Genomic DNA, 25,160 nt, shown 5'->3' on the forward strand with positions numbered 1-25,160 from the left:
TGTAAACATTTGCTTCATAATGAAAAACGTCATCAAAACAACAGTACTTGCCGATGTATTGTATTACAACTTCAACCATCATGGTTTCAGAGGCTGTTACAATGCACGGAAAAGAGAACGAAACGGAGGCTAGAACGATTGAACGTTCTGTAATGACTTAAATTCAATAAACGGAACAGTAAATCGAACCCCATCCTACAAAATGGTTGGAACAAAAAACGAAATGGCGCATAAATGTCATCGTCCGTTTGCTCTGTAACGCTCTTTGGAATGTTCCCAAATCAATTTGTGAAAGTTCCATTAAATAATTGGTTAATGTAGTTCCTGTGCTTAAAATTATGATTTATTTTATTTCGTGTTTGACATCAGAAAATATCGTTGCTGATATCAGCACTTGACATCAGTTCTCTTTGGAATGAACTTGACACGTGCTCCTGTGTGGACCATTTTTGGGCCTTGTGTAATCTAAGAACAAGGAAATAATTTAATATGGGTTGTTTGTGATTAATTATTTGTGTATATATTGGTGTACACAAATGTACACATTGGTGTGTACGTGTGTGTAGCTATATTGGTGTGTCCAAGTGTGTATATGTGATGGAGTTTTGTGAGTGTGTATATACTTGCGAGTTTGTGTCTGTTGGTGTGTATGTGTTTTGTGGTATGAAGTTAAGGTACAGTGGTGTGAGAAGCTATATGTATCGTGGTGTGACTCTACAGAATCTCAAGTAGTGTGGATTTACAGATACTTCAGTGAACACAATTGATTAACATTAAAACGCTGTAACGCTTTGTTTTGCATTGGATTGTATTGAGGGTAATTCCAGCCAGGCTCATGCATTCAACATGGCACACACAACATGCCTTTCATGTTACAAGAGATTCCAGTGGGGCAAACGCCATTGCTTGTGTTTAGTTTTTACACTTTCGTTTGTTCATCCAGGAAGGAAGCATTACGTTTCATCTTTTAAAGGAGGGTCTTGTATCAGTTTTTTTGTTCAGATTTTCAGCCAAGTTGTGTCCCACCGATTGTTATGCGACACCACAGTCACATTTGGGCGGTGTTTCACTTTCTTTTTTTTTCCCCAAACCTCAGACACAAAACGTATTATTTCGAGAATCTGGCTAAACACGCGAGCATGTTGCTTATTCAGCTCCCCCGGTGGCACGCTGCTGGTGTTGTGTGCAGGACTCTGTGGAGCCAGATGACTTCCGGCTGGCGGAGCCCCATATGCAGGTGTGTGTGCTGTCTGGCCCTCTGCTGGAGAAGTGGGCCTCCCTGCCCAGCGGAAGGCTGCCGTCCGATGTTGTCAAGTAAGGGCCCTCTCGCGCAGTGTCCGTGGAGCTGCTCGGGTTCAAATGAAATGCTTACACGATTATCAAAAAAATGTACATTTGTGTTAAAGTCTGTAAGAAGTTGTTTTGTGTGAGAGACAGAGAGAGAAACATGTCAACACAAATTTTGAAATGTGTTTTTTTTAATGATCATTGAATAGAACAGCACTAACTCTGAATTTGAATTTTTTTACACTGGTGAACTCCATTCACACTAATTGTAATTTATTTGTTATGACTAATTAGCATGTGCCAATTGCAGAGCATATTCTGTGTGGGTTTCATACGTCCGTACGTGATGTGGCATGTAGATGAATTAATGTGGCCATGTCATCTGCAACTACAAAATCAGCAAATTTGTTTTAATCTATGTTCTACCTCTTATATGTTCAAATCAGTGTTCAAATAGCTCTCTAAGGATGAAAGGGGATGAGAGGCTGGCTTGTACGCCTTTTGGCGTTCCCTTGTCTAACACCGTTTGAGACTAGGCTCGAAAGAAAGCTGTCTCTGGTGTGGACCAATCAGTTTCAAAGACAATGCATATATTATCAGTGTTTTTTGTTTGCATTCTGGCCACAAGTATTGTGGTTAATGCAGACATGATTCCTTGTAAAAGGTTTAAGTTTGGTGTTTGAACATCTTAACACCTGTTTTGTTGCCAGATAAAAGGGGAAAACCTATTCTCATACGATGAGAGAGGGTATTTTATAGTTGTAAGTTAATATATTTGATTTATGTATTTACCAATTCCTATGTGCAGCATTTTTCATGGTCTGTGCACATAAAGCAGATGTACACTTACATGTGTCTCAAGGTGCCTCTTGCCTTTGAGTCATTGGTTTCTAGCTTTGTGGATGTCAAATAGACGTATTTTTTTCCATGCGTATGCGAGTGTATTGAGGTAATGGACGAGTTGATCGTGGGTAACAAATGACAAGGCACTTTTTAAAGTGCCATGCGTGGCTGGGTTCAGCACTGGGTTCAGCACTCTGGTGTGAGCGTGAGAATTGCAAGAACATGAAGGTTTCTTTATCTAGCCTACTCACTTAGCACATTGGTGAGAGTGACACAGTCTAAATTTGTTTAAAAAATATATAAAATAATGAAGTGGTCGTTAATATGATGTGAACTAAATATCTTAAAATATCCTTACAAGGTGTTTTGCCGTGTCGGACACAAACACTGCTCTTGTCTCGTGGTGGTGGTGATATTGCAAGAGCAACAGATTTGAAATGGATTCAAGCAATCTCATTTGAATGTTGACAATGTAGCCACAGTGGCATGTACAGTCAATTGCTTGCATTGCTTCACACCAAACTCAAAGCTTGAATATATGACTGTACTGTATGCATTTACAATTCCTTATCATTTGTCACCTACTTTTCTCAATGTATAAATGAACACAGTGGAGGCTGAGCAGTAATCTGTCTGTTTTGTCTTGTTCTTTGATGGCCTAAAATATGAGCTTGTGCACCAAACAATTGATGAATAGCTGATATTTTTTGTGACGTGACTAACCATCCCATTTACATTTAATGTCTTGTTTTGTGCAGTGAGATAGACATGATATTCTCCTCTCCAAGCTGTATCAACGGAAGCTTCTTGGCCTATGGGTATGTACAACAATTGTTTTAATCAGCAACAGTGTGCAATCCCATATTGGTTGATTGACTAGCTTAAACATGCCAGGACTCGCTGAGTAAAACATGGCTTGCCAACATATCCAGCTCAGACTCCCTCATTTGCGTTTTGGTGTAGCTAATGAATGCTCAGTGTTTTAATTTGCCAATGCATAAAATTAAACTGAGCCCACCTTTAATCCCCATGATTCTCTCGAGATAACAAAGCAGCTCCAAAGGGCATTTTCACATATACGTGTGTCAGAAGTCAATTGAATTGGATAGATCATTTGCACAAAAGCTATTAAAGCTAATGCCTGTTTTAAAACTGCATCTCGTATTGAAAATTGAAAGCGTGATAGTTTCTATATATATCGCTATATTTTTGCTGGCTATTTTTCAAATAATGTTTTCCTTACATTGCAATTTTGCATGCGAATACATAAATAATGTAATTTATTATTAGGGTAATGTGTTTAACGTCACACCTTGTAATTCATCATTGCGCTTTTTATTTATTTACATTTTTAATATTGTTTTACTGTAACAGCACGTAATTAGTATCCTAATATTTACATGCACGCTGTCATCATATCGTCTGTTACATCAGCCTTTGGTTTTCCTTGGCATCTCCTGTAAAATGGTAATGTTTTCTTAATCGCCTGTCTCCTGCTTGAAAGGGATGTTGTTTGATCGATCTCTGTGTGTTGGATCTTTGTTCTTGTTAAGCCGAGTAGGCGGTGATGTTCTTTTAAATTTGGCTGTGTGCATTTACACTTGCGTGTGTGTGTGTGCTGTGGGGAGCGGTGGCCTAGCAGTTAGCGCACTGCGTTACGAACCTAGCACCCCGGGTTCGATTCCCACTCGTGGTCGACACCAGTGACGATTATGCTAACCGGTCCTGGGCCTCCCCTGAGTCGACTCGCCCTCAAATTATTACCTGGTGCCATGTGTAAACATCGCCACTGCGGAGACAAAGGTGGTCGGGAGTGGTGTTGGCCATCCATCCCCTCATCTCATTTGCTGTCACGGCCTTCATAGGTGCTCGCAAACTGCACTTGCCCCAGCTGCCTGTGAAGGCTATATGAGGGAAATCTTTGTCTTGTGCTGCAGGGCAGACGAGCACTACAGAACGAGTGGGAAGGTGTCGGGTCTGGACATGAATGCCACGCGCCTTGCCTTCAACAAGCTCCTGCAGAGCCCATGCACGCAGGTCCTGCAGCAGGTGAGACGCCTGCTTCCTGGTGCCGTCTGCTGCGGTTACATCTTCATTGTCGCCGTACATTTATTGAAATGTGTGCCCATTAATGAATCCACGTTTTGTTTTTAGTAGTTAAGCACTTGATTTTGGGGATGCCGCCGTGGCAGTAATGGTGAGCACACCGGACTTGTGATCGAGAGGTCGCCGGTTCGATTTCCCAGGGCGGCAGTTGAAATAATGGGCAACTATTCTTAAATCCATCCTGCCTCTGTCCAACCAGCGGTATAAATGGGTCCACCGCGGGTTAGTTGATTATCAGGTCATGTGTGGTGGGGTACAGTGTGGGTACTCGCACCTCTTCCAAGATGGCTGAGCAGCATGGAAGAGTAGACCAAACTCTTTCGAGCTGAGGCCCTTCTGCCAGACTGGTATGAACAGGCAAATAGCAGTGCTGCACCTTTACCGTTTCTTATTCTATGTTAAGCACCTCGTAAAGTTTTGTCAGCATAGCTGTGTGGAATAATCCATGTTGGCTTTAAACAGCTATTCATGCAAGTAGGCATATAACTCTCATTATTAAATAGTGGGTATTCTTTGAAATAGAGAATTGCTTCCCTGCATTAACATTTTATGAATTGAAAGTTAATGCGAGTAATATATTACCAACGGAACACAATGCTGGTGTATTAATATATAAATTCAACAAATTAAATAAGGTAATGAAGCAGAACCTATTCATATGGCTTGCGTATTCACGAAAAGCAGTTAAGACCGAGCTTAATTGCAATAGAATGTCATACGTTTGTTACATCTATACTCTTTGGTTCTTGCGGTAAAGTCACGTCGGTATAAAATAAATCACGACGTTTCGGGCGCAACACAAGCGTCCGTCATCAGGTGGGAAAGCATGGTCTGCTGATGATGCAGACTGTTTTAAAGGTTTGAAATAGGTGTAGCCCAAGGGTTATAAAGGAGTGGCTGGGTCTAGTGATGTTAATGTGAGAAATTAGCATGTAACTGGGTACGGAAGTGGCTATGTTAATGTATAACCCTTGGATTACACCCATTTCAAACCTTTAAAACGGTCTGCATCAGCAGCAGGCCAAGGCTTTCCCACCTGATGACGGACGCTTGCATTGCGCCCGAAACGTCGTGATTTATTTTATTTTATACCTATGTGACTTTACCGAAAGAACCAAAGAGTGTTGATTTTAAGCTTTCGTGACTGCAGGAATCCAGTTTGTTACATCTATCTTGGAAGTAGTAATACTCATGCATTTAAAACAACTTGCACGCACACGAGCTTAGAGACAGCGGTGAATGGGAGTGTAACCTTTGCAGGAAATCTTGAATGTGTTTTTTGCGCTGCTTGCAAGTGATCTTCTGTAGTAGACACCTTTTAACAGGTAGCAGCCACATGTTGCAAAAAACCTGGTAGGAGCTTCATCACCTATGTGCGCATTTCCTTTGAAACCGCAACAGGCCTCCCTACTGGATAAATATTTTATTAATCACAGCGTGGGAGTTGGGTAGGATACCCATGGAGAGACAGACGTTGCATGTTCACCGCTCAAAACAGAGTGTCAGGTCTGCTTGGCAGGTGCTGATGTTTCTGTTTTATTCTTGTGCTTATTAATAGAAACACATTCTGCCAAAAACATGTATTTGTAAACGGCTTTGGATCATATTTGTAGCTCTATACTATAATCAACATTATACGGTTGTCATCAAAATCAGCAGTTCAGAGCCAGTGGAGGAAATTCCACATTTCTATGGCAGTGGTCAGTTTATACATTGACCATCAACAAATGTTGATGCCACCACAGAGTGGTACAAAGTAATTGTTCATCCAAATTAAATTCATGTTTATGTTCCAAGAGTCATGATAGTTGATGGGTTATTGTGCCCTCGGTATAAATTCCCTGAGTCTACTATAAGAGGCTGCCCGACTCTGTATTATAAATGGTTGCTTTGGCAGCAAGGCTCAAGTGAAATTCGGACCAAGAAGTGTCTAATCATGAATAAAGCTCGGCATGTCACTTAGGAACACCTACTGCAAATGGTAATGATGTTTGTTTATTTATGACTAGCCTATAGCCCGTCCAAGGATGGGTGTATTGCAGTTAATCTGAAATATGAAATCGAAAATAATGACCGGCTCATTATTATTGAGGGGGGGGAGCTCCATGTGGAGTGACGTCACCCGCTAATGATTATTAATGAGGGAGGGGGTGCCTCACGTCATCCGCTCATGATTATTAATGACGGGGGGGGGGGGGGCCTCGTGGAGTGACGTCACGCGCGGGACACACGCACATTCTTGGCTTATATTAGTATAATGATGATAAATGCTTGTTTGGGCAGTGTACTTATAATCATTAACACCAGGATGCGCTACAATGTCACAATTTAGAGGGGTGTTCTTATTTACCACATAGCTACTTGCAGACAACGGATCATCAAACCGTATTGGATAATATTCCCACACGAGACGGGAAAACAACCTATGCTATCCTTTCAGAAGAGCTCTTACAACAACGACAGGGATCAACTCCCTCCAGCTGCAAAAAAATGAGTGGCTTACTCTTTGTCCACTCGTGGTCTAATGATTCATCCACCCCAGCAATTTGTGGTTCCCGAATGTGATTAGTTTCAAAACAGATTCCTTTGTTTACATTATGGTTAATATAGCAAACATGAGTAGCTGAGTGGATGCAAAGGGGTCATGTGAACCCAATTCATACAATGTTTAGTAATAATAATACTATCCATTTTTACACAGCCAATTTTATGCATGGATCATGAACTTAAGAATTGATCTTGAGGTGACTGGGTGACCCCGAGTTCAGTGTGCCGAGTTGGCACTATTTAGAAGCTCGGTTCGAATTCCTGGTTCAGGCATCAATGTTTAAAGGTGGTTCTCATGCCTAGCGAGTCGGTTGTCTTGGCCGGTCACCATTAACTGCACGCAAAAAAACCCCGTAATTTTAAATTAGATTTTTAACTTAATTTAGCTAAATTACAGTCCTGAGAATAAACATATTGGTTTGACATCTCATAGAAGAGTGTGTGTGTGTGTGTGAATGCTCCTACTTTATAAATAATTGAAGGCCACATTGTGGACTTTTCAGACACCCTCTGAAACTCTCTTCTGTAACACTGTGTTCATGCTCTGCAAGATTTCTGAATAGATTCTTAATTTCAAGACATGAAACATATTGCACAATAAAAAATAATTTTGGGAAATAAAAACCAAATATATTGTTGAATCATGCAATTTGTGCCGTTATACTCCTAATGTCCACACTCTTGGCCTTTAACTGTGTTACAGTTGGATCAGAGGTGGATGGAAAACAAATCAACTAGAACAGAGGATTGTGTGTTTACTCTACAGGTGTATGTGGGAGACACTGAGCATTTCATAGAAGGAAAGGATGAACAACTCAAAAGTTTTGAAAAGAACACGGCAATAGTGTTAGAAGTAAATAAAAAAAAGAAAACTGATTGGTTGCAGACATGTGCAGGATGGAGGAGAGCAGATGAGCGGAGGTCGGTTACCAAGGAAAGGAATATAAAGCCAGATAGTGCTGATGATACTGTAAGTGAACCGCTCTTCAAGTTTCAACCCTAGAAGAATTAATGCAACAACTGTAGAATCTAGCGGAAGGAAGGAAGGAAAATGTGATGGTAAGGTGTGGTGACAGCGGCGACGTTTACCGCCATGACCCCTGGCATAGTATGGAGAAGCGCAAATATTAAATGCGTGTGAATGGTTTTTTTTGTACTGTCATTGGAGACTGGGCTGAATCTGAAGATCTCGACATAATAAAACTGTGATTTGACATCCGGCAGCCTTTTGAGCCTTAAATCCAGAATCTCGGCGGCGCCTGCTCACTGTCTAACTCGGACATTGGGCTCCTGAGCCACTCGGCAATCCGAGCAAAAGTTGGTTCTCTTTGATGTAACATGGAGCAATGCTAATGCCTGCAGATGGCAGCCAGCCTGGAGAAGACCCTGATCCCCCAGCTGAGCACGGCCCCTCCGGACGTGGAGGCCATGCGGCTCTACCTGGTGCTGCCCGAGTTCCCGCTGATGCATGACGAGCGTAACTTCTCCACGCTCGCCATCTCCTTCGCCATGGCCATCACCAAGCTGGGCCCCACGCCCGCCAAGGTGCTCGGTGAGTCTACCTCGCCTCACCTCGCCGGCCTTGCCTGCCCTGCCACCTGGATGGGGGGGCCCCTCTGCATAAAACGTGTAGGGTCTGTGGGGATTATTTTACTGTACTTGAACATGCTAGTTCACGTGCGTTGGTAAATTCGGGGAGTATATACACGAGAGCATAGACGTACATTACGACTATGTATATTATCTGCACTGCCCATAACGTAGCTTTTGACTAAAGTACTTGGAATGCAGCCGATCTCGTAAAATCTCGGAAGCTAAGCAAAGTTTAGCCTACATATGTCTTGGATGGGTGACCACATTGCCTAACAGTTGTTATAGGGTGTGATGTATAGTGAAGTGATGAGCCTTTTAAACCATGGGCAAGTCTTGCATTGCTTTGGATAATCTGCTCTGTGGTTTCACATAACCATGAAGCCCATCTTTCATCAGATGTCAGCAGTCCCAGGCCTATGTGCATTGCCACCTTTTCCTTCTGTCCTTCAATGTTGTGGGATATTACATGAATGTGTGTGATTTTATTGCTCCTCATTGTGTTTGGTCATTTGCTTTAAGCATGCTTTGTTGGCTCCTGTTATAATTTTAATATAATCCTACACCCATTATTTTCAATTTGACTGAGATAATAAACATTTAAATATGACCAAATTCTGCAAAGTGTAGTGCTCATTATTTGCAATTTCAAGGTAATAACCAACTTAAAAGCACCACTATGCCACAGTCACTAGACCAGTGGTTCTTAACCTTGTTGGAGGTACCGAACCCCTCTTTAGTGAAAAATAAAATGTGATTTTTTTCAAATTCAAGACATAGATATGTTTTTTACTGGTACACAAAATGAGCCGTGCATGAACATTACCTTGTTCAAAGAATAAAACCAACACAATGCATAAACTCACAACAAATTACATACCTGGAAATCAATGTGACTTCTGCTGTTGCCTTTGAGAGATCAGTTCAGATATGCGTGGCTTCACCTTGGCAAGTGCCACTCTCATGTCATTTTCACAGCAAAGTCTGTTCCTTTTCTTCGTTTTTATGTCCAGCATCCTCGAAAAGGATTGCTCACAAAGATATGTTGTAACAAATGGTATAAAAAAATCCAGGGCTTTCTTAGCAATAACTGGATACTTGTTCATTTGTCGACACCAAAACGTTGAGAGCGTTGTTGTTCTGAAGAGTTGCTGTTGAACCTGGCTCTGCTGAATTTCAATGATTTCGTCGAGGAATTCATCATTGACATCTGCTGTTTCAACAGCAAACGTGAACGGCTGTCTCACCCATGCTGAATATGACTCTCTTGTAGGGAAATATCCGTCGAGAGACTTTGCAAGCTCATCTAAGTGCGTGGAAATTGTTTGCTTCAGTTCCGTGGATACAGAAATATCTCTGATTCCAGACACATCTTCGATCTTACTTGCACAGTCGTCCAGAAGCGGGAAGTTTGCGAAGTTATTGTTCTCTGTTCGTCGTTTCCATAACGGTAGCTTTTTTTGAAAAGCCTTCAGGTGTTCTTCCGCTTCCATGATATTGACTCCACCACCCTGCATCTGCTGATTGAGATGATTGAGAGCTGCGAATATATCAGCCATGGACGCTAAAATGAGAATGAACTCAGGATTTTTTAAGCAATCTGCATGGCAGTGTTGGTGCTCTTGCAAAAACAGGGCTAATTCCACACGCATGGCAAAAACACGATTCAGCACCTGTCCCCGGGATAACCACCGAATATTAGAATGGAGCAGAAGTACCTCAAATTCAGAGCCCATTTCTTTACACAGCTCACTGAAGATGCGGTGCCTCAGAGCACTTTTTCGCACATAGTTCACACATTCCACCACAGTTTTTAATACTTCTGCCATTTTTGGAGGTAAGGTTTTTGTTGTCAACGCATGCCTGTGCAGAATACAATGCGTCACAATGATGTGTGGTGCATCGGCCTTTACTAGCGCACCAAAACCAGACTTTCTTCCCAGCATGACTGGAGCTCCGTCCGTACAAACTGCAGTAACCATATCCCATGAAAGATTGTTGTCTCTGAAGAAGTCATCCACAAGCTTCTTCACATCGGCTGCCTTCGTTGTTGTTGTAAGAGGCTTACAAAATAAAAACTCTTCCTTTATCATGTCGTCTTTCACATAGCGTACAAAAACAGCAAGCTGGCTTAGATCAGAAACGTCTGGTTTCGTCGAGTTGAAGGCTGAATTTTGCCGGGCTTGAAATCAGATCCGCGACTACTTGAGCCAAGATGTCTTTACTCATGTCTTCTATTCTGTCACTGACGGTGTCATTTGAAAGGCGAATTTGGGATAATTTACCTTCGGCCGCTGTTCCGAGTATCAGATTCGCCATCTTTAATGCAGCTGGTTTCACAAGTGTTTCACCAATGGTGTGTGGCTTGCCCTGCTTTGCGATCAGGTAAGCAACTTCGTACGATGCTGTCAGGATCGGTTTGTTAACAGGTACAAATCCAAGAGCAGGCAGAGTGGCCCTTCAATCGAATCTGGCTCTCTTCACCCTGAATTCAGCAAGTATTGTGTTCTTGTATTCCCCGTCTCCATGCAGCTTCAAGAAGTGTTCCTTTAGTTTTGCCGGTGCAAGACTAGAGTTGCTCAACTTGGCGTTGCAAATCATGCAGATAGGACGCTCACTCCCATCACGTTCCGTGATACATGAGAATCCATGTTGTACATATTCGTCCGACCACTTTCTTCTTTTGCCCGACATAGTTAGTATGGATAAAATATTAAAGAAATCACACGACGTACGACAACAACAGTCACACGTTGACTACTGAGTACGCACTAAATTCCCCGCAGCGCTGATTGGCCAAGCAGTGTAGCATGATCATCTGCAGCCAGTGATGGCCAAGCGGGCCGTGTGTGTCATCACAAATTTACACAATAATTCAAGTGTGTCCGGACCTCCGTGGCGGGGGCTCTGCCGAACCCCTGAGATCGACTCACCGAACCCCTGGGGTTCGATCGAACCCAGGTTAAGAACCACTGCACTAGACAATAAAAGAAAACATTATAGCTATTATTGTTAGAAACAATTATCTACAGCACGTCTGGCGTAACGGCGCCGCTATTTAAATTCCTACAAGCACCGCCAATCGTGACATGGATATCGGATGGCAGCGGCCGGTAAGACCCCCACGAACGCAAGGGCAGGACTCGCTCATGTGTCTGGACAGCTGTGAAAGAGAGCTCTATAGCTCGCGGGATTCCTCCAGAATGAATAAACATTCCGATTCTGACTGCGTCTGCGTGCGCTGCCGATGCAGAGAACTGGTGGAGCGTGCTTACGCCACCCTTCTTTCTCAAGCTGGTGGAGCTCTACAAGGCCGTGGTGGTGTTCCTCCTCAAGCTGCACAAGATGGGCGTTCCTCCCGCCGAGGAGCCAATCTTCCAGGCCTCGCTGCGCTCTGCCCTCGTCGTTCTGCAGATCCTGCACCGGGTGAGGAACGCCTGCCCTCTGTGGGCAGGGCGAGAGAGGCCGGGGCGGCCATTCTTTGGCAGCTGGTGTCAGCTGAAGCAGCCTCTCTCCATTTCCGAGTTTGCTGCCCGACAAATGAACCTTATGGCGGGACCCCCGGGGTCCCATAAGCCCCCGGCTCTCGCATAAACTGCGTTGCGACGTTATTTTATTCCTGAAGGCGAACGACACGGCAATCTTTCTCTCGGCGAGCTCTACACGGTGCGCTAATCAAAATTTTACAGTTTTGTTTCTTTTGCGCATTCGTCCTCGGTGTGCTTGGACGACACGGCAACAGAATGATCCGCGGCAGGTGGATCGTGGCGTTTGTGTGCGCGGTGGGACGGAGTCGCCAAAAATAAATAAATTAATTACGATTTTGACTTCCGTTTATTCGGGATCTCGGGGTCCCGCCGTAAGGTTCAAATGCTCAAAGCAGCTTGAGCGAAACGTCGTCGTATATATGTTGATGTTTAATTCAGTCGTGAGAAGTCTTTAAGCCACCGGTGAGGAGGAGCTTTATTGGTCAGAATGTCATCAACACATCGGAACTTATAATGGTATCTTTATGAACGTCACAATCTTGTTTGGGGGTGGAGGGTAAATTACAATACATTTGGTATGAAACTAGAACTTGGCCTAACCGTAACACAAATATGGATCCTAGTATTTCGCTATGAAAAGCTACGATTTCAGTTTGCATTTATCTAGTACTTAACGAAGCATCTATAGTTTCTGTTGCGAGGTTGCCCGACATGCATTTTAAGCATCCTTAAATAAAAAAACAAGAATTCCGGGGAGGGAATGCACCCAGAGAAACATGCATTGAGGTGATGGAGTGATGGAATCCGCTCATGTGCAGATGCAATGTGAATGATTAGATCCAAGGAGTATGAGAGATGGCGATGGCTTGGGGAGACCATCATCCAGCATGATTTACTTCCTTGTTGTCGAGTATCTACACATTATGAGCGTCTTCGCAGCAATCCAGTTACCTCACTTTTACGTACAGTGCCTTGACGACAACACCCTTTCTTCCTCAAGCTGGTGGTCGCTCTACAAGGCAATGCCATATGGGAGTGACTTTAATGTCTGAAAGTGGTGCACTCTTGAGTGCCAATTTATGAGTTGGTTTTGAAAAAAATGATCTGTATACAATAATATATAATATTATATTGGTGTAAATAGCATTACAGTATACATCGTCAGGCTTGCAAGAGAATACAATTAAGAATGTCATCGTGTGGCTTGTTTCAACCACGTGACTTAATAATCACACCGATTACTCGAGCTAATAACCTCCGTCTATTTAACATGGTAAAAGGACATAGGTGCAAATGCATGGCGTTCACTGTGGCAGGCCAACACACGGACGTCGGTGATCCAGTACGACAAGTTTTACATCGGGGAGATCTGCGATCTGGTGGACATCAGGAGAGACTACATCGCGTGGATACAGCAGCAGGCCTACAGAGTGGTAAGGTTGCTCTAGGACACCGCCGCTCGCATCCCTCACAGCGGGGGGCCCATTTCGCTCCATTGTTTCAGCTGTCATTAATTTTATTTTGCTTGTACAGTTTTTGTTTATCACGTTATCCTCAAGTAGCATTGTATATAGTTTTTATTAATTTCTAAATAATCGCTTCTTGTTCACGTAAAACAATGCCTGCCTCATGAACGAAAGCATCAGTTTTAATTGACACATTGCTGCATGCCTAGTACTAATAAATCTGTTCACTGATTACCATAACTGCTTATGACAAATATTGACTTAATCTACGAATTGTCAGCATCATCATCATCATCATCAACTAATGATACTCAAAAGTATGCAATTCAGGTTATTAAAATACATTGTAAGAAATGGAGAAAGGATGAGGGTACAGAAAAGGAAGTGGGATGGCATTCACGTGGGACAAGGAGCAACAGTGCGTGAAATGGAGGCGACACCAGAGTGCAGAGCTCAGCAGCAAGACCACGGAAGCATGAGCAGCGAGCGGGTGGTGGTGGTGGTGGTGGCAGCGGTGTCAGTGCGGCTCACAGCAGCAGGCAGCGGCAATGAAGCGGCAGGCAAGTGCAGGGCACGGTGCAGAGAAGGTGGATACAGGAGGACAATGCCGGGCTTGCAGCTCTGCACGGGCAGCAGGTGAATTCAGATGTGGTAGCAGGCAGAAGTTGAGCCAAAGCCCCCCCCCCGCATCAATAGTTGCACTGGTGTGATGAAACCCCCGTTCTGCATTCTTAGGCTATTTGGTTTTACTCAGTAGGAGTATTTTTCTTGAATTTTTTTTATGGCTGTTGAGATGATCATTTTTTTTCATCACGATGCCAGTTTTCAAATATTTAACTCGCGTATGTAAGTTTGTAGCAGCTCTTGAAAGTATTTATTGGCCAACATGTTGTTTATTTTCCTCCACATACAGTGCTGTGTTTTTTGACTCGTCAAATCCTTGGTATGCTTTCTCTTTCGAGCTTCAGATAACCGATTTGTTGTCTTGGGAAGCCGGCTTGGTGCATGGCACGCCGAGGTTAAAACTCCACGCTGGATTAACCCATCAGCCCCGCCCAGGAATTCCGAGATTTCTGCAAAAAAAACATCTCTCAACTGGTGCAATGGAAAAAAAGTATTTAAATAATGTAAACCACATTGCAAACAATGGCTTTGTATAAGAAGACGTCAGTCTGCACAATGATTGATCGCCTCCTTATCCCATGTGTTTACATTTCTTAATTTAAAAAATGTGATGTAGGTTGTTAGCTCTGAAGGACTTCAGCTCACTTGAAATGTTTTGCATAAGTGTATATCCATTCATGTTGCTATCGACAACTGGTTAAAATGTCCAATTAAAATATCTGGTGCTATTATTTAGGGTCAACACTGACATTCTTCTCAACTAAAGCACGTGATTATTGTGTCATTTTTAATTGCGATCAAGAGAAAATATATATTAATCCAAAAACATCACTTTGCTGGCTATACCTCGGATCAACAATCTTGTTTTCACCGTCGCCCTAATTGGTTTGTCGATTCTTGACTGCTCCTGCTGGTGACTCTGCTGTTGAATGTTAACCTCTAAACAGCTGCATGTGAATCGGGTTGCTGAAATGCTGCTTGCAGTAATCTTTAAAACGTGCTGTCTACCTAATTGTTGATCTAACTGTTTGTTTCCCCTTCCACGTGACGATGGCTTGCTTGCCCTGCTTCTAACAGGATGTTAACTCTGCGATGGCAGAGGTAAGTCCTTCCTAGTTTACCGTCCTGGTTGTTGCTCACCGGTTCAGCAAAACCCCCTTATCTTATGAGCCCAATATTAAATAGCTCCGAACCCATTGGTACATATTTAAGGCCCTTACCGCTTTCTCTTGTTTAAATAATAGGTGTGGTCCAGTGGTGTTCCAGACTAGGATTTCCCACGTGTACTGTTGTTAATTGACTGCTGTAGCTGAGGTAAGCAATGGCCAGGCCATTCTGTAAGGCCTTACCAACATGCGTGGAACACGAGATGACATCCTAATGCTCATTACCTAGAAGGTTGCACATGCACGTACAGTCTTGTGATTGCCTGCCGATTAATGTGGCTGGAAGCATGTTGGCTCATGCACGTATTGGTTGGTTAGATTTTTTTTGTTCTGTTCATTTAAAACGCATTGAAGTTTTTGCTTTCTTCTAATGGGGGAAATGGTCAAGGGATGAATTGTAGTTTGCACCCAAGGAATAACCAGCACTTATTTGGTCTCGGCAGCAGTGAAACCATGAAAAGTGAGTTGGTAGCTGCAAGAGTTAAATAACTTTTCTTGTTTTATGACCTTCGACTTGGATTGTGCAAAATACCAATTGGATATCATGTTTTCTTCTCCCAGATAATGGACAATTTATGCTTTTTAGGATATGTGCTGGTTTACATTGGCCACACAATAATACTACAATAGAGCATAGTTTGCTACTCAATATTTGAAACAACTCTATTTCTAGCTTTAGCGTACTGCTATCCGTTGCCTCTGTCCTATGCCCTCCTATCTGTACGTAAGCTTCAGCTGCAGCGTTCTTAAATGCTGCACTCTTAATTTGCAAGACGTTTCTGGCTCGCCTACTTGTCTTTTTGACTTTTCGCTGACTTTTAAAACCAATCCTCGCACAAGCTCTGCTTAGAGTAGAACATGGTGCACGAAATATACGTGGTAAGGATTATTGAGACGGAAGCCATGTGGGTAATGAAATCCTGCAATCCATCCACATTAGATTCCCCTGCCTGAATCCAACACGATAATTAGTTGTCGTATTTTTAGTCATCATCATCAGCCATGGTCATTCCACTGATGGATGTCGACCCCCACACTATGCACATCTCGCACGGTCCCATGATGCCACAATCCTATCTCGCCCTACTGCACATGAGCTCGCTATGCTCATTGCTACATCTCTGTGGTGGTCCTCTTTGGCCATGTTATTCTGATCCATACGCAGTAGCTCTGTGCTTTTTTGGATGTGATCTATCCTCGCGTGCATTTCATCATTTGTTTCACTCGGGATTCTAAGCTATTGTTTATAATCAGTCTAAATTCCAGCTTCCGTACGATAATTTTCACGTCAACTCTTTCTTTTGCCTGTAATTAAATTTCTCCCCTTGGTGATGGTCAAGTGTAACTTGTATCACATCACACTTCCCTGACTGGGATTTTCCTAAGAGAATTAAGTCAATTTAATGTCTTCATTTCGACTCCTCCCCATCCATTTTTGAGACTTTTTTTTAAAGGGCATATCATCTTAATGTCTTTGCTGGCTGCAAACTCTTCTCTCTCATTGCTCAGTCCTATGCCATGTGCAGTCGTCCTCTTCTCTCTCTGCCTTGTACAGACCTTTGTGTTGAAGTGTCCCGTTATGATGGTGTTTTTTTGGCCTCATTTGAAACTTGGTTAGAGTTTTCATGCAATTAGTATTCTGCTTTTTACTCATGGTTTTCAGTTGGGTGCTTATATTTCATTATTTTTTGCTTGTAGTGTTTCAAGAGCCCTTCATGTTAGCTGAACAGCTGCATTTGAAACACTTTCATCTCAAAAACTCTACTCTTTTTAAATATCTCACCTGTAAATGTATTCAGAAGTTTGTAAAAGATATAAAGAATCACTTTCTAGCTAAAGCTAAAGAGTTCATGCAGTACCTCTGTCTCTATGTTCGTCCATTTTTTTCCCTCATTAAGGCGGTGGAGAGCATGATGGCAACTGTCGAAAAGATGATCCAAATATGAACACAACTCCAACATGTAAACTTGTGTTGCGATGCGGCACTTACCCGATTTGAAAAGCGGATCAAATGATCAAAGGTCGAAAATTTGGAAAAAAAAACCAGCGCGAAAAGATTTAACCTCAGTGTGCTGTGGCTCTGCTGGCCATGGAATGCCCTCCTGGATTGAACCACTATACAAGCCATGAACATACTGCTTCCTGCACGCCTGATTGCGTGTGCTCCCGTTCTCATTGTCGAATGTATTACTTCCAAGGACAAAGCATCTTGGAAAGTGTTTTAGTAATCCTTATGTATGCATGACGTTTTGTACTTGTTTACTTGTTCATTTAAAATGTTTATTACTTTTTTTTTGTAAAGGTGAGTTGGTAAGCAATGTTCATTAATATCAAACTCCCTAGGAGAGGCAAGAGACAGTCACTGAATGAATCCTGAGGCATCTTGGGCTCGGGGTGATCCCTGCCAGCGTGTTACCCTTCTTCTACTCAAGTGATTTGCAAAAAGGGGATACTGTTCTTTGATGAGGGTGATGTGTGTGGTACTGCGGCAAAAGGGATCGAAGCCAAAGACAAAGCAGATGTTTATATATGAAGGGGTTATAGGTTAGCATCTCTTCAGCTGTTTGTGCCCACCCGGCTAGGTTTGAGGTGTTTTGTCTGCTGCATAGCACATTGAATCATGCCTGGCTGTCGCACTGACCACTGCACAGCATTGCTGTAGTGTCACGAGTTCATGAAATACCAATCAATGAATGATGTGCATTGCCCTGATATGAAGCTCCTGCTGGTCTGCTGCAGAGCATGCTGTTGTACCTGGCTGTGTGACTGCAGTCGTGCTGACCAGCTAGCTGAATGGCATTGCTGTAGCACACACGTGTTTATCTCAAGTTCGACGGTGTGTGGCTGTCGAGTTGTGCTGCCCTTCAAACTTGTAACGCCCGTGTTGATGTCGGCCCACGTGCAGGAGGTGCCGGTGACGTTGTGCAGCTTCCCGTTTGTGTTCGACGCACAGGCCAAGACCACGCTTCTGCAGACGGATGCCATCCTGCAGATGCAGGTTTGTCCATGCCCTGAACTCACACTGTACACTTTACACGTGTGCTCCACTCCACCCTGTCTTGCGTGTATGTATGTTGAATCTCTTTTGCACCGTACGTAGCCAACCGTGATAATTGGAGGTCGTGTACACAGCATGGCGCTACATGTAAATGTTACCGGCCCTTTTTGTCGGTCCACTGCTGGGTGAGGGCTTCTCCACGCTGTGTGGGTCGTCGGGGTTATTTGACCATACTGTACTTCCATACGCTGGCCTGTGTGGGCTGGTGAAGGTGGGGAGCATAAAAGTACAGCGCACCTATTGATGTTTTTTTATGCACTGCCCTCTGTTGGCGGTTACGTGTCTATGCACTATCCAGCCTCAAGCTTACGACATCTGATGAGATCGGGCACATTCTGAGTAATTTGAACGTAGACACAAGCATGGTGCTATATGCGTGGAGTCTTTGGGATTCGTGAGATGGAAGCACCATGTTGCGAGGCACCCGTCTGTAAGGTAACGAGGATTAGAAGGCACCGCAGTACGTAGATTTCACGCCTCTGTTTGGCGATGGAGCGGTATCCCTTTGGGCATTTGCCCGGAGATCTGGATTCACATCCATAGAAAAATACGTTCATAAATACCCAAGGATGTAGCCTAATATTTTTTGCAAGGTTCTCCCAAAACAGACTTGAGATTTGTTGATTATTTGTGTAAATAGTTATTTGTTTACTTTATTCTGTATCACTCCGTCGGCATTGACATTGGTAGATGCCATATATAGCATTTGACACTTATTGTGTCCGCACAGTAATTGAGAGCGCTCCATGTTCTTGTCTGTGTTTGTGCAGCCATCTGTAAATGAACATGCACAATCATTTGTCCTGCACACGAGAACGGGATAGAGAGAGTGGGAAAGTTGAACAGTTGTCTGCTCTCCTTTCCCTGCTTACACTTCAGTTATAAATATGGTGACGTTCTTTACCACTCATTTGATGGCTGTATTGGAGTGGTCAGTAAGGTCATCACATATCTGAAGCTTTTAACATGCTTCCAGCACATAGCTGTTTCTCGACAGGAGTGAGAGATATATTGGTATTTATAGGGACATTTAAACCAATCTTGTCAGTTACTCATGGCAGGTACCTTTTGATTAGTTGCTCACGATCATGATTTCATTCTTCATATGTTTATGACATAACAAATTATAGCAATTGGACATTTATTGAATAAATGGTTTAAGTTTAGTTTTTATAAAGTTACAGTTTCTCATGTTTGTCTTGAAGAAACATCAGTTATTTTAACAAATCCTTACTTACAAACATTAAACAAGTAACTTGCGAATCAGCCTACTGTTTTTGTGGGTCACTGGTTTGTCATTGGGGATACACAATAATGTCGAAGCTCTTTCAGTAGGGGCCCCTGTGCTAGCCTTTCTCATCTACGTATACCTGTGCCTTAGCTTGTGCACGCTTCTTCGGCGGCTTGACTGCGGAATTACATGCCTCACTTTCCAACCAATCACATTGCAGGGTGGTGTGGCTCCCCTTAACGTTGACGTCTAGCTGCCACAGTCACTAGCCCACTTATGAATCTCTATAAACTTAAACTATTTTTTTTATTTTACCAGGTAAGGCCCACTGAATTATATAGCTCTTTTTCAGAAGTGACCCAGCCATAAATGATAGCTCCATGAAGCAGCTTACATGTAGAAATTTATAGCAGCCAAATACTCAAAACGCATGTTTCTAAATGTGGAGGGAAAAAAACCAGAGAACCCGGGGAAAAATCCACGCGACCACAGGGAGGACATGCAGACTCTAAATATACAGGCATCAAGGTCAGGAATCGAGCCCACGACCTGTATACCAGACGAGGTAGCTAACATTAGGCCTCGGCTAGGTAAGGTAATTTACCCTTTTTACCGGGTAAAAGGATAAAGGTGTCGACATGCCAATGGGTAAGGTAGGGTAAAGGTAGCGCGAAGTATCACCCGGTAAATATCTTGTTTACCGCTCGCTAAAAGCTCCGTGGCACAGTCCGTGGCCTCCATTTAAAATTGGAATCATCGAGAGTATTCTATACTAGCTTTACTCCCCGGCTTCGCCCGAGACTTGGATTCTTGTCTTGGATTAATACACGGCCTACGCGGAGGGTTGGGGGGGGATGCGTGACGTCAGCAGGCACACTGCGTGACGCTGCCGCATGTGGGTGACATCACAGATGTGACGTCACCGCTCACTTGCCGTGCAAAATATATCCATTATTGCGTCCCCCCCCCCCAAATACAAAAGTCAATTTTTATACTTTTTGCATTGTGTACAGTCTGTAAGCTGCCCACATGCCAAATTGAAAGTTTGTTGCATGTTGGGAAGTATGCTAAACATTTTGAACAGACACACATTCACAAATTTCCCTTTTATATATAGATGAATAAAGCGCTCTACCTAGCATTTACCTGTTATAAACCTTTTTCATGTGTAGTACCCCAGTAATTACCCTGTAATCGGGTAATTTGTATGGGGTAAGGGTAAAAGGTAGGGTAAAGGTAAGGCTCGTTGTTTTTACCTTTTACCTTACCTTGCCGAGGCCTAGCTAACATCCCTCCAACGGTGGCGCCTTCCCCCCCCCCCCCCCCGATTGCGCCTGCTTCTCACCAATGCACACCTACGTTGTGATGTTTTTCCCCCACCTCTATGCTTGCAGGTCGCCGTGGACGAGGCGACACGCCGCAACTTCTCCAGCATGTTCATGCCCATCGACCCCGAGAACCCCTGCCTCGTGCTCATGGTGCGCAGGGACAACATCGTGGGCGACACGCTGGAGATGCTGCGCAAGCAGGCAAAGAACCTTGACTTCAAGAAGCCTCTGAAGGTTAGCGGCACCTTCCGTGGGCGGCCACTCAGAGCGCGGTCTGTCCGCGTCTTCATCATTATTATCATTGTCGTTGTTGTCATCACCATCGTAATGATGTTCACCTTCCCCCCCCCCCCCTCCCTGCAGGTGATCTTCTATGGGGAGGATGCCGTGGATGCGGGAGGAGTGAGGAAGGAGTTCTTCCTACTCATCATGAAGGACCTCCTGGACCCCAAGTATGGGCTCTTCAAGTATTATGAGGAGTCGCGACTCATCTGGTTCTCACAACAGGTGCGTTCGCACCGACGGCACCGGGCAGAAGTGTTTCCCAATTCTCTACGCGTCCAAATCTTGCTGTCACCATCGTGTCAGAGGTCATGCCCTCCTGTCAGGTTATAAAACAATCAACATGCCATTTTTCTACAATACTGTGGTTCAGGCTTCCCCTAGCTTGTAAAATGTAATTACGTGCTTCCGCTTGTGATGTCATACCCCCACATGTGATGTTTTCCTCTGCATGTCCAGTCTTTCTTTTAGCTGGCCATTTTTTTTACACAATTACAACTCGCATCCTGTGGGGTTTTCTGTTGAGAAATAATCCAGTTGAACGGCCAGCAGGGCAAGGGAAGATAGGTCAGCAGCGACTCCATTAAGCAATGCAGAGCTCGCTCTCTTTGCTGGTCCTTGGTCCTGCTGTATTTTCATATCCCCACCCCCGAACAATCATGACCTTCGCTTGGATGTGGCCCCAACTGCTGCCGATTTTGGCTGTTTCTACATTGGCTGCCTTGCCCAGTGTACGTCCCTCCCCTGATGTGTACTGAGGCTGCTACAAGTACTGTAGGGTGCCATTGTGTTTTCTCACGCGTCTCTCGCCGCTCTTCAGGTCGTCGCACGTACGCATCTGTCGATACTTAATCGCACATCCCGCCGCCTCGTTTGTCCGTCCTCTGTGGTGCAGACGTTTGAGGACAGCAACCTGTTCAACTTAATTGGCCTCATCTGTGGCCTGGCCATCTATAACTCCACCATTGTGGACCTCAACTTTCCACTGGCACTCTACAAAAAGCTGCTCAAGGTGGAGCCCACGCTGGAAGACCTCAAGGAGCTCATGCCCGACGTGGGCAGGTGGGGCTGCCCCAACCCCTGGGCACATTGACGTGGCACAATTTGTATCAGGCCGGCATGTGACAGCATCATTCATATCACCTGGCTGGCACATTGGCATGGCAGTATTCACATCACCAGGCTGGTACATTGGAACTAATATTGAGCACATGCATCTTTGATGGTTTCACCATACTTTTTGATTAAAGATAACACGAATAATTTCTTATCAGATTTTTTTTTTGAATGCCGAAAATGAATTTGATTATCCCAAACATGATCCTCCTTAAAAAAGTTTTGAAACGTTGAGACTTTCCATGGTAAAGGACTTTACGGCATTACATAATATTTTCAATTTTACCTAAATGTGAAACTAAGAGCAGTGGCCCCTTAGTTGTAATGAGAGCCTCTGGCAGCCGTGATGTGTGTGGCTGTACAACATGTATGTATGTATGCATATTGAACTCTTCTATCACACCGTACCGAGCCAACCATACTAATCAGAGTTGCGGGGGAAGGACAACAAAACATACCTTCCACCGGCACTCTACAAGAAGCTGCTTGGGTGTGAGCAACGGCTGATGGCCTTTTGTGTTGTCGTGTGCTTGCTCACAGGAGTCTGCAGCAACTCCTCGACTACCCCGACGATGACGTCGAGGAAACCTTCTGCCTCAACTTCACGGTGAGTGCATCCTCTCCGTCAGCCCCCACACCGATGCGAGGGCTACAGCGTTTGAGCCTCAAGTCCATAGAGGGGCTATTGCGCCCCACACCTCAATTGCTGTTCAAGGTGTGCAGGAATTAATAAATAGGTGGCTGGGGCACAACAGGTGGACTTCGACAGTCTCAGAGCTACGAGCCTGGGTTGCCAGTCACCCATGATTTAGGTTATCTAGTTTTGTCTTACTAGAGCATCGATGACTAGACCATGCTCGGTGAAGATGAAACTGCAACCCTGTGTACTGTACGGTATATGTGTATATGTAATACTGTGAATTAATTCGTGTGGTAGTGTATCTGTATGTTGTCGGGATGAACAAATCTAAAGTTTGTATGTCCTATACAATATTTACATCCATCGACTAACATAGAGTAACTAAAATGTAATGCTACATATATTATGTTATATGCAATATAACACATTCTAGTCTTCTCTTCCTTCATATGGAATTTTTGGGGATTGCAACAGATTACAAACTGATGTCGAGATTTGATATTAATTCGGCTGCTTCAGGAGTAGCCATGTGGATTTGTTTCGGATCGCCGTTGAATGATTCAATTGGGCAGTCGTTCACGAGATGTTGCACGGTCTGAGATGTCGCACCTCAGTCACAAACTGGATATCGTTAATTTTCCATTCATGGAGAAAGTGTCCCCACATCTTCCATGGAGTCTCCGGATCCAATTTAAGGAGGACCAGATCTTCCTCGGTAGGTCAGATCCTGTTTGGAGAATCAGTGGGATCGCTGACGATGGTTTTCTGCAGCAGCAGGTTGGTGTTTGCTCAGGCTTCCCTCCATCGTGCGTCTGTGGTCTTGTCGTCCTCATGGAGGTTCTTTGCACGTTGCCAGAGGTTTTCTGGATTTGAGCCTGTGCGGTGGTGGCATTGAGATGTTCCTTGTTTATTAGGTGGCTTTGATTTCTGATGGCCTTGCGGTACTCCCTCGCACACACGGCAGAGCTGCGGATGGAGCGATGTTTGCGAGGTCCGGAAGCCGCGGCAGCGGTGTTGCTCTTTAGCGTCCCTGAGATGATCCTCTTGGCTACATTTAGCCATGTATCCACCAGCTTCGTGGTCGTGATTTGTTCCAGGCTGGAGTGCAATAGTCTGCCGCAATGATTAACTCGTGATTTTGTTTTTACAGCAATATTCTGCAGGTGTTTGCGGAAGGTGTGGCTCTTGTCGAGAGTTACACCGAGGTATTTCGGGTACTTATCGTGCTGGACCTCTTCGCCACAGAAAGTGACGGCCAGTTTCTGGCCGGCGTTTGCATTGTTCAGGTGAAATGATGTTACGGCAGTTTTCTTTGGGTTTGAACAGAGCACTGAGTAGTTGAAGTACATTTCGAGTTTCTTGAGGTCTTCGCACAGGTCGCTGTGGACCTCTGTTTGTATCCCTCTTTGGACAGCAAGTTCTAGGTCATCGGCGTAGCCAAATTTTTGGCTGATGGTGACCGAGAGGTCACATATATGTTCACAAGTGCCGGAGCAAGCACTGATCCTTGTGGGAGCCCATTATTGAGTAAGCGGGCTCCGCTTACAAGTGTTCCCTAGGTGGATACGTTATTGCCAGTTGGACAGTAGCAATGGTAGGATTCGGAGGGTCTTCTGGCATCTGATGACCTTCGACACCTTTAGCATGAGGCCCTTCTGCCATAGTGCCATAGGCCGCTGATAGGTCGATGAAAGCGGCTCCTGTAATGTCCTTGCGCTGGTAGCCATCTGCAGTGTACATGGCGAGTGCCAGCACTTGCTCACATGTGCTGCGGCCGGGGCAGAAACCAGCCTGTTCAGTTGGTATAGCCTCCTCGAAGATCAGTAACATACGGGTCAAGAGCATCCTTCCTAAGAGTTTGTACACCGTACTAAGCAAGTATATGGGGCAGCAGTTGTTTGCGTTTGATTTTCCAGGCGTCGGAATGGCAATGACCTTCGTTTGTCGCCATTTTGTCAGAATTTTGCCTGAGGCCATTATGTCCGAAAACAATCTGGCAAGCCAGCAGCATCCTTTTTGGCTCGGGTGTTTCAGGAACCCGGAATAAGTCCCGTCTAATCCCGCGGCCTTTCCTGATCGGGTGGCTTTTATGGCGTCAATGACCTCTAGTTCAGTCAAGGGGGATGACAAGGCTGTTGTCGGTGCACGTTCTGGTATTGATTGGTAAAGTTGTGCCTTCACTCGCTGTCTTGTGTGACGGTCCTTTGGGACCGTTGGCGGTCTTTGTTGGTGGTGGTGCGGCTCCGGTGTCTCGTGAGGCGCCAGGCTTTACTGCTCAAGTGCGTAACATCTAAATGACTCCATCGCTTCTGTCCACATTTGTCTTCTGGATTCGTTTAGGGAGTCCAGGGAAGAACTTTTCCGCATTCTGGGTTTTCTGACTATTCC

General features: G+C 44.3%; 1 protein-coding gene across 2 annotated transcripts in view; it reads left to right on the forward strand.

Moving 5' to 3' along the window:
• The window catches only part of HERC4 (HECT and RLD domain containing E3 ubiquitin protein ligase 4), a 60,277-nt gene that overhangs the window by 30,053 nt on the left and 5,064 nt on the right, over positions 1–25,160 (forward strand). Inside the window, exons 10-21 of one of the 2 annotated variants that reach the window (XM_032949751.2) lie at positions 1,190–1,314; positions 2,889–2,948; positions 4,068–4,179; positions 8,146–8,335; positions 11,627–11,799; positions 13,178–13,294; positions 15,029–15,052; positions 18,023–18,115; positions 20,801–20,968; positions 21,098–21,241; positions 21,912–22,078; positions 22,673–22,739. In XM_032949751.2, the coding sequence (XP_032805642.1) occupies positions 1,190–1,314; positions 2,889–2,948; positions 4,068–4,179; positions 8,146–8,335; positions 11,627–11,799; positions 13,178–13,294; positions 15,029–15,052; positions 18,023–18,115; positions 20,801–20,968; positions 21,098–21,241; positions 21,912–22,078; positions 22,673–22,739 (1,440 nt within the window). The remainder of the gene's footprint in view (positions 1–1,189; positions 1,315–2,888; positions 2,949–4,067; positions 4,180–8,145; positions 8,336–11,626; positions 11,800–13,177; positions 13,295–15,028; positions 15,053–18,022; positions 18,116–20,800; positions 20,969–21,097; positions 21,242–21,911; positions 22,079–22,672; positions 22,740–25,160) is intronic. The other variant, XM_032949753.2, reaches the window with a different exon arrangement.

This window comes from Petromyzon marinus, chromosome 8 (genome assembly GCF_048934315.1).
Source record: "Petromyzon marinus isolate PM22_M1 ecotype Great Lakes invasive population chromosome 8, UKy_Petmar_22M1.pri1.0, whole genome shotgun sequence".
Taxonomy (NCBI): Eukaryota; Metazoa; Chordata; class Hyperoartia; order Petromyzontiformes; family Petromyzontidae; genus Petromyzon; species Petromyzon marinus.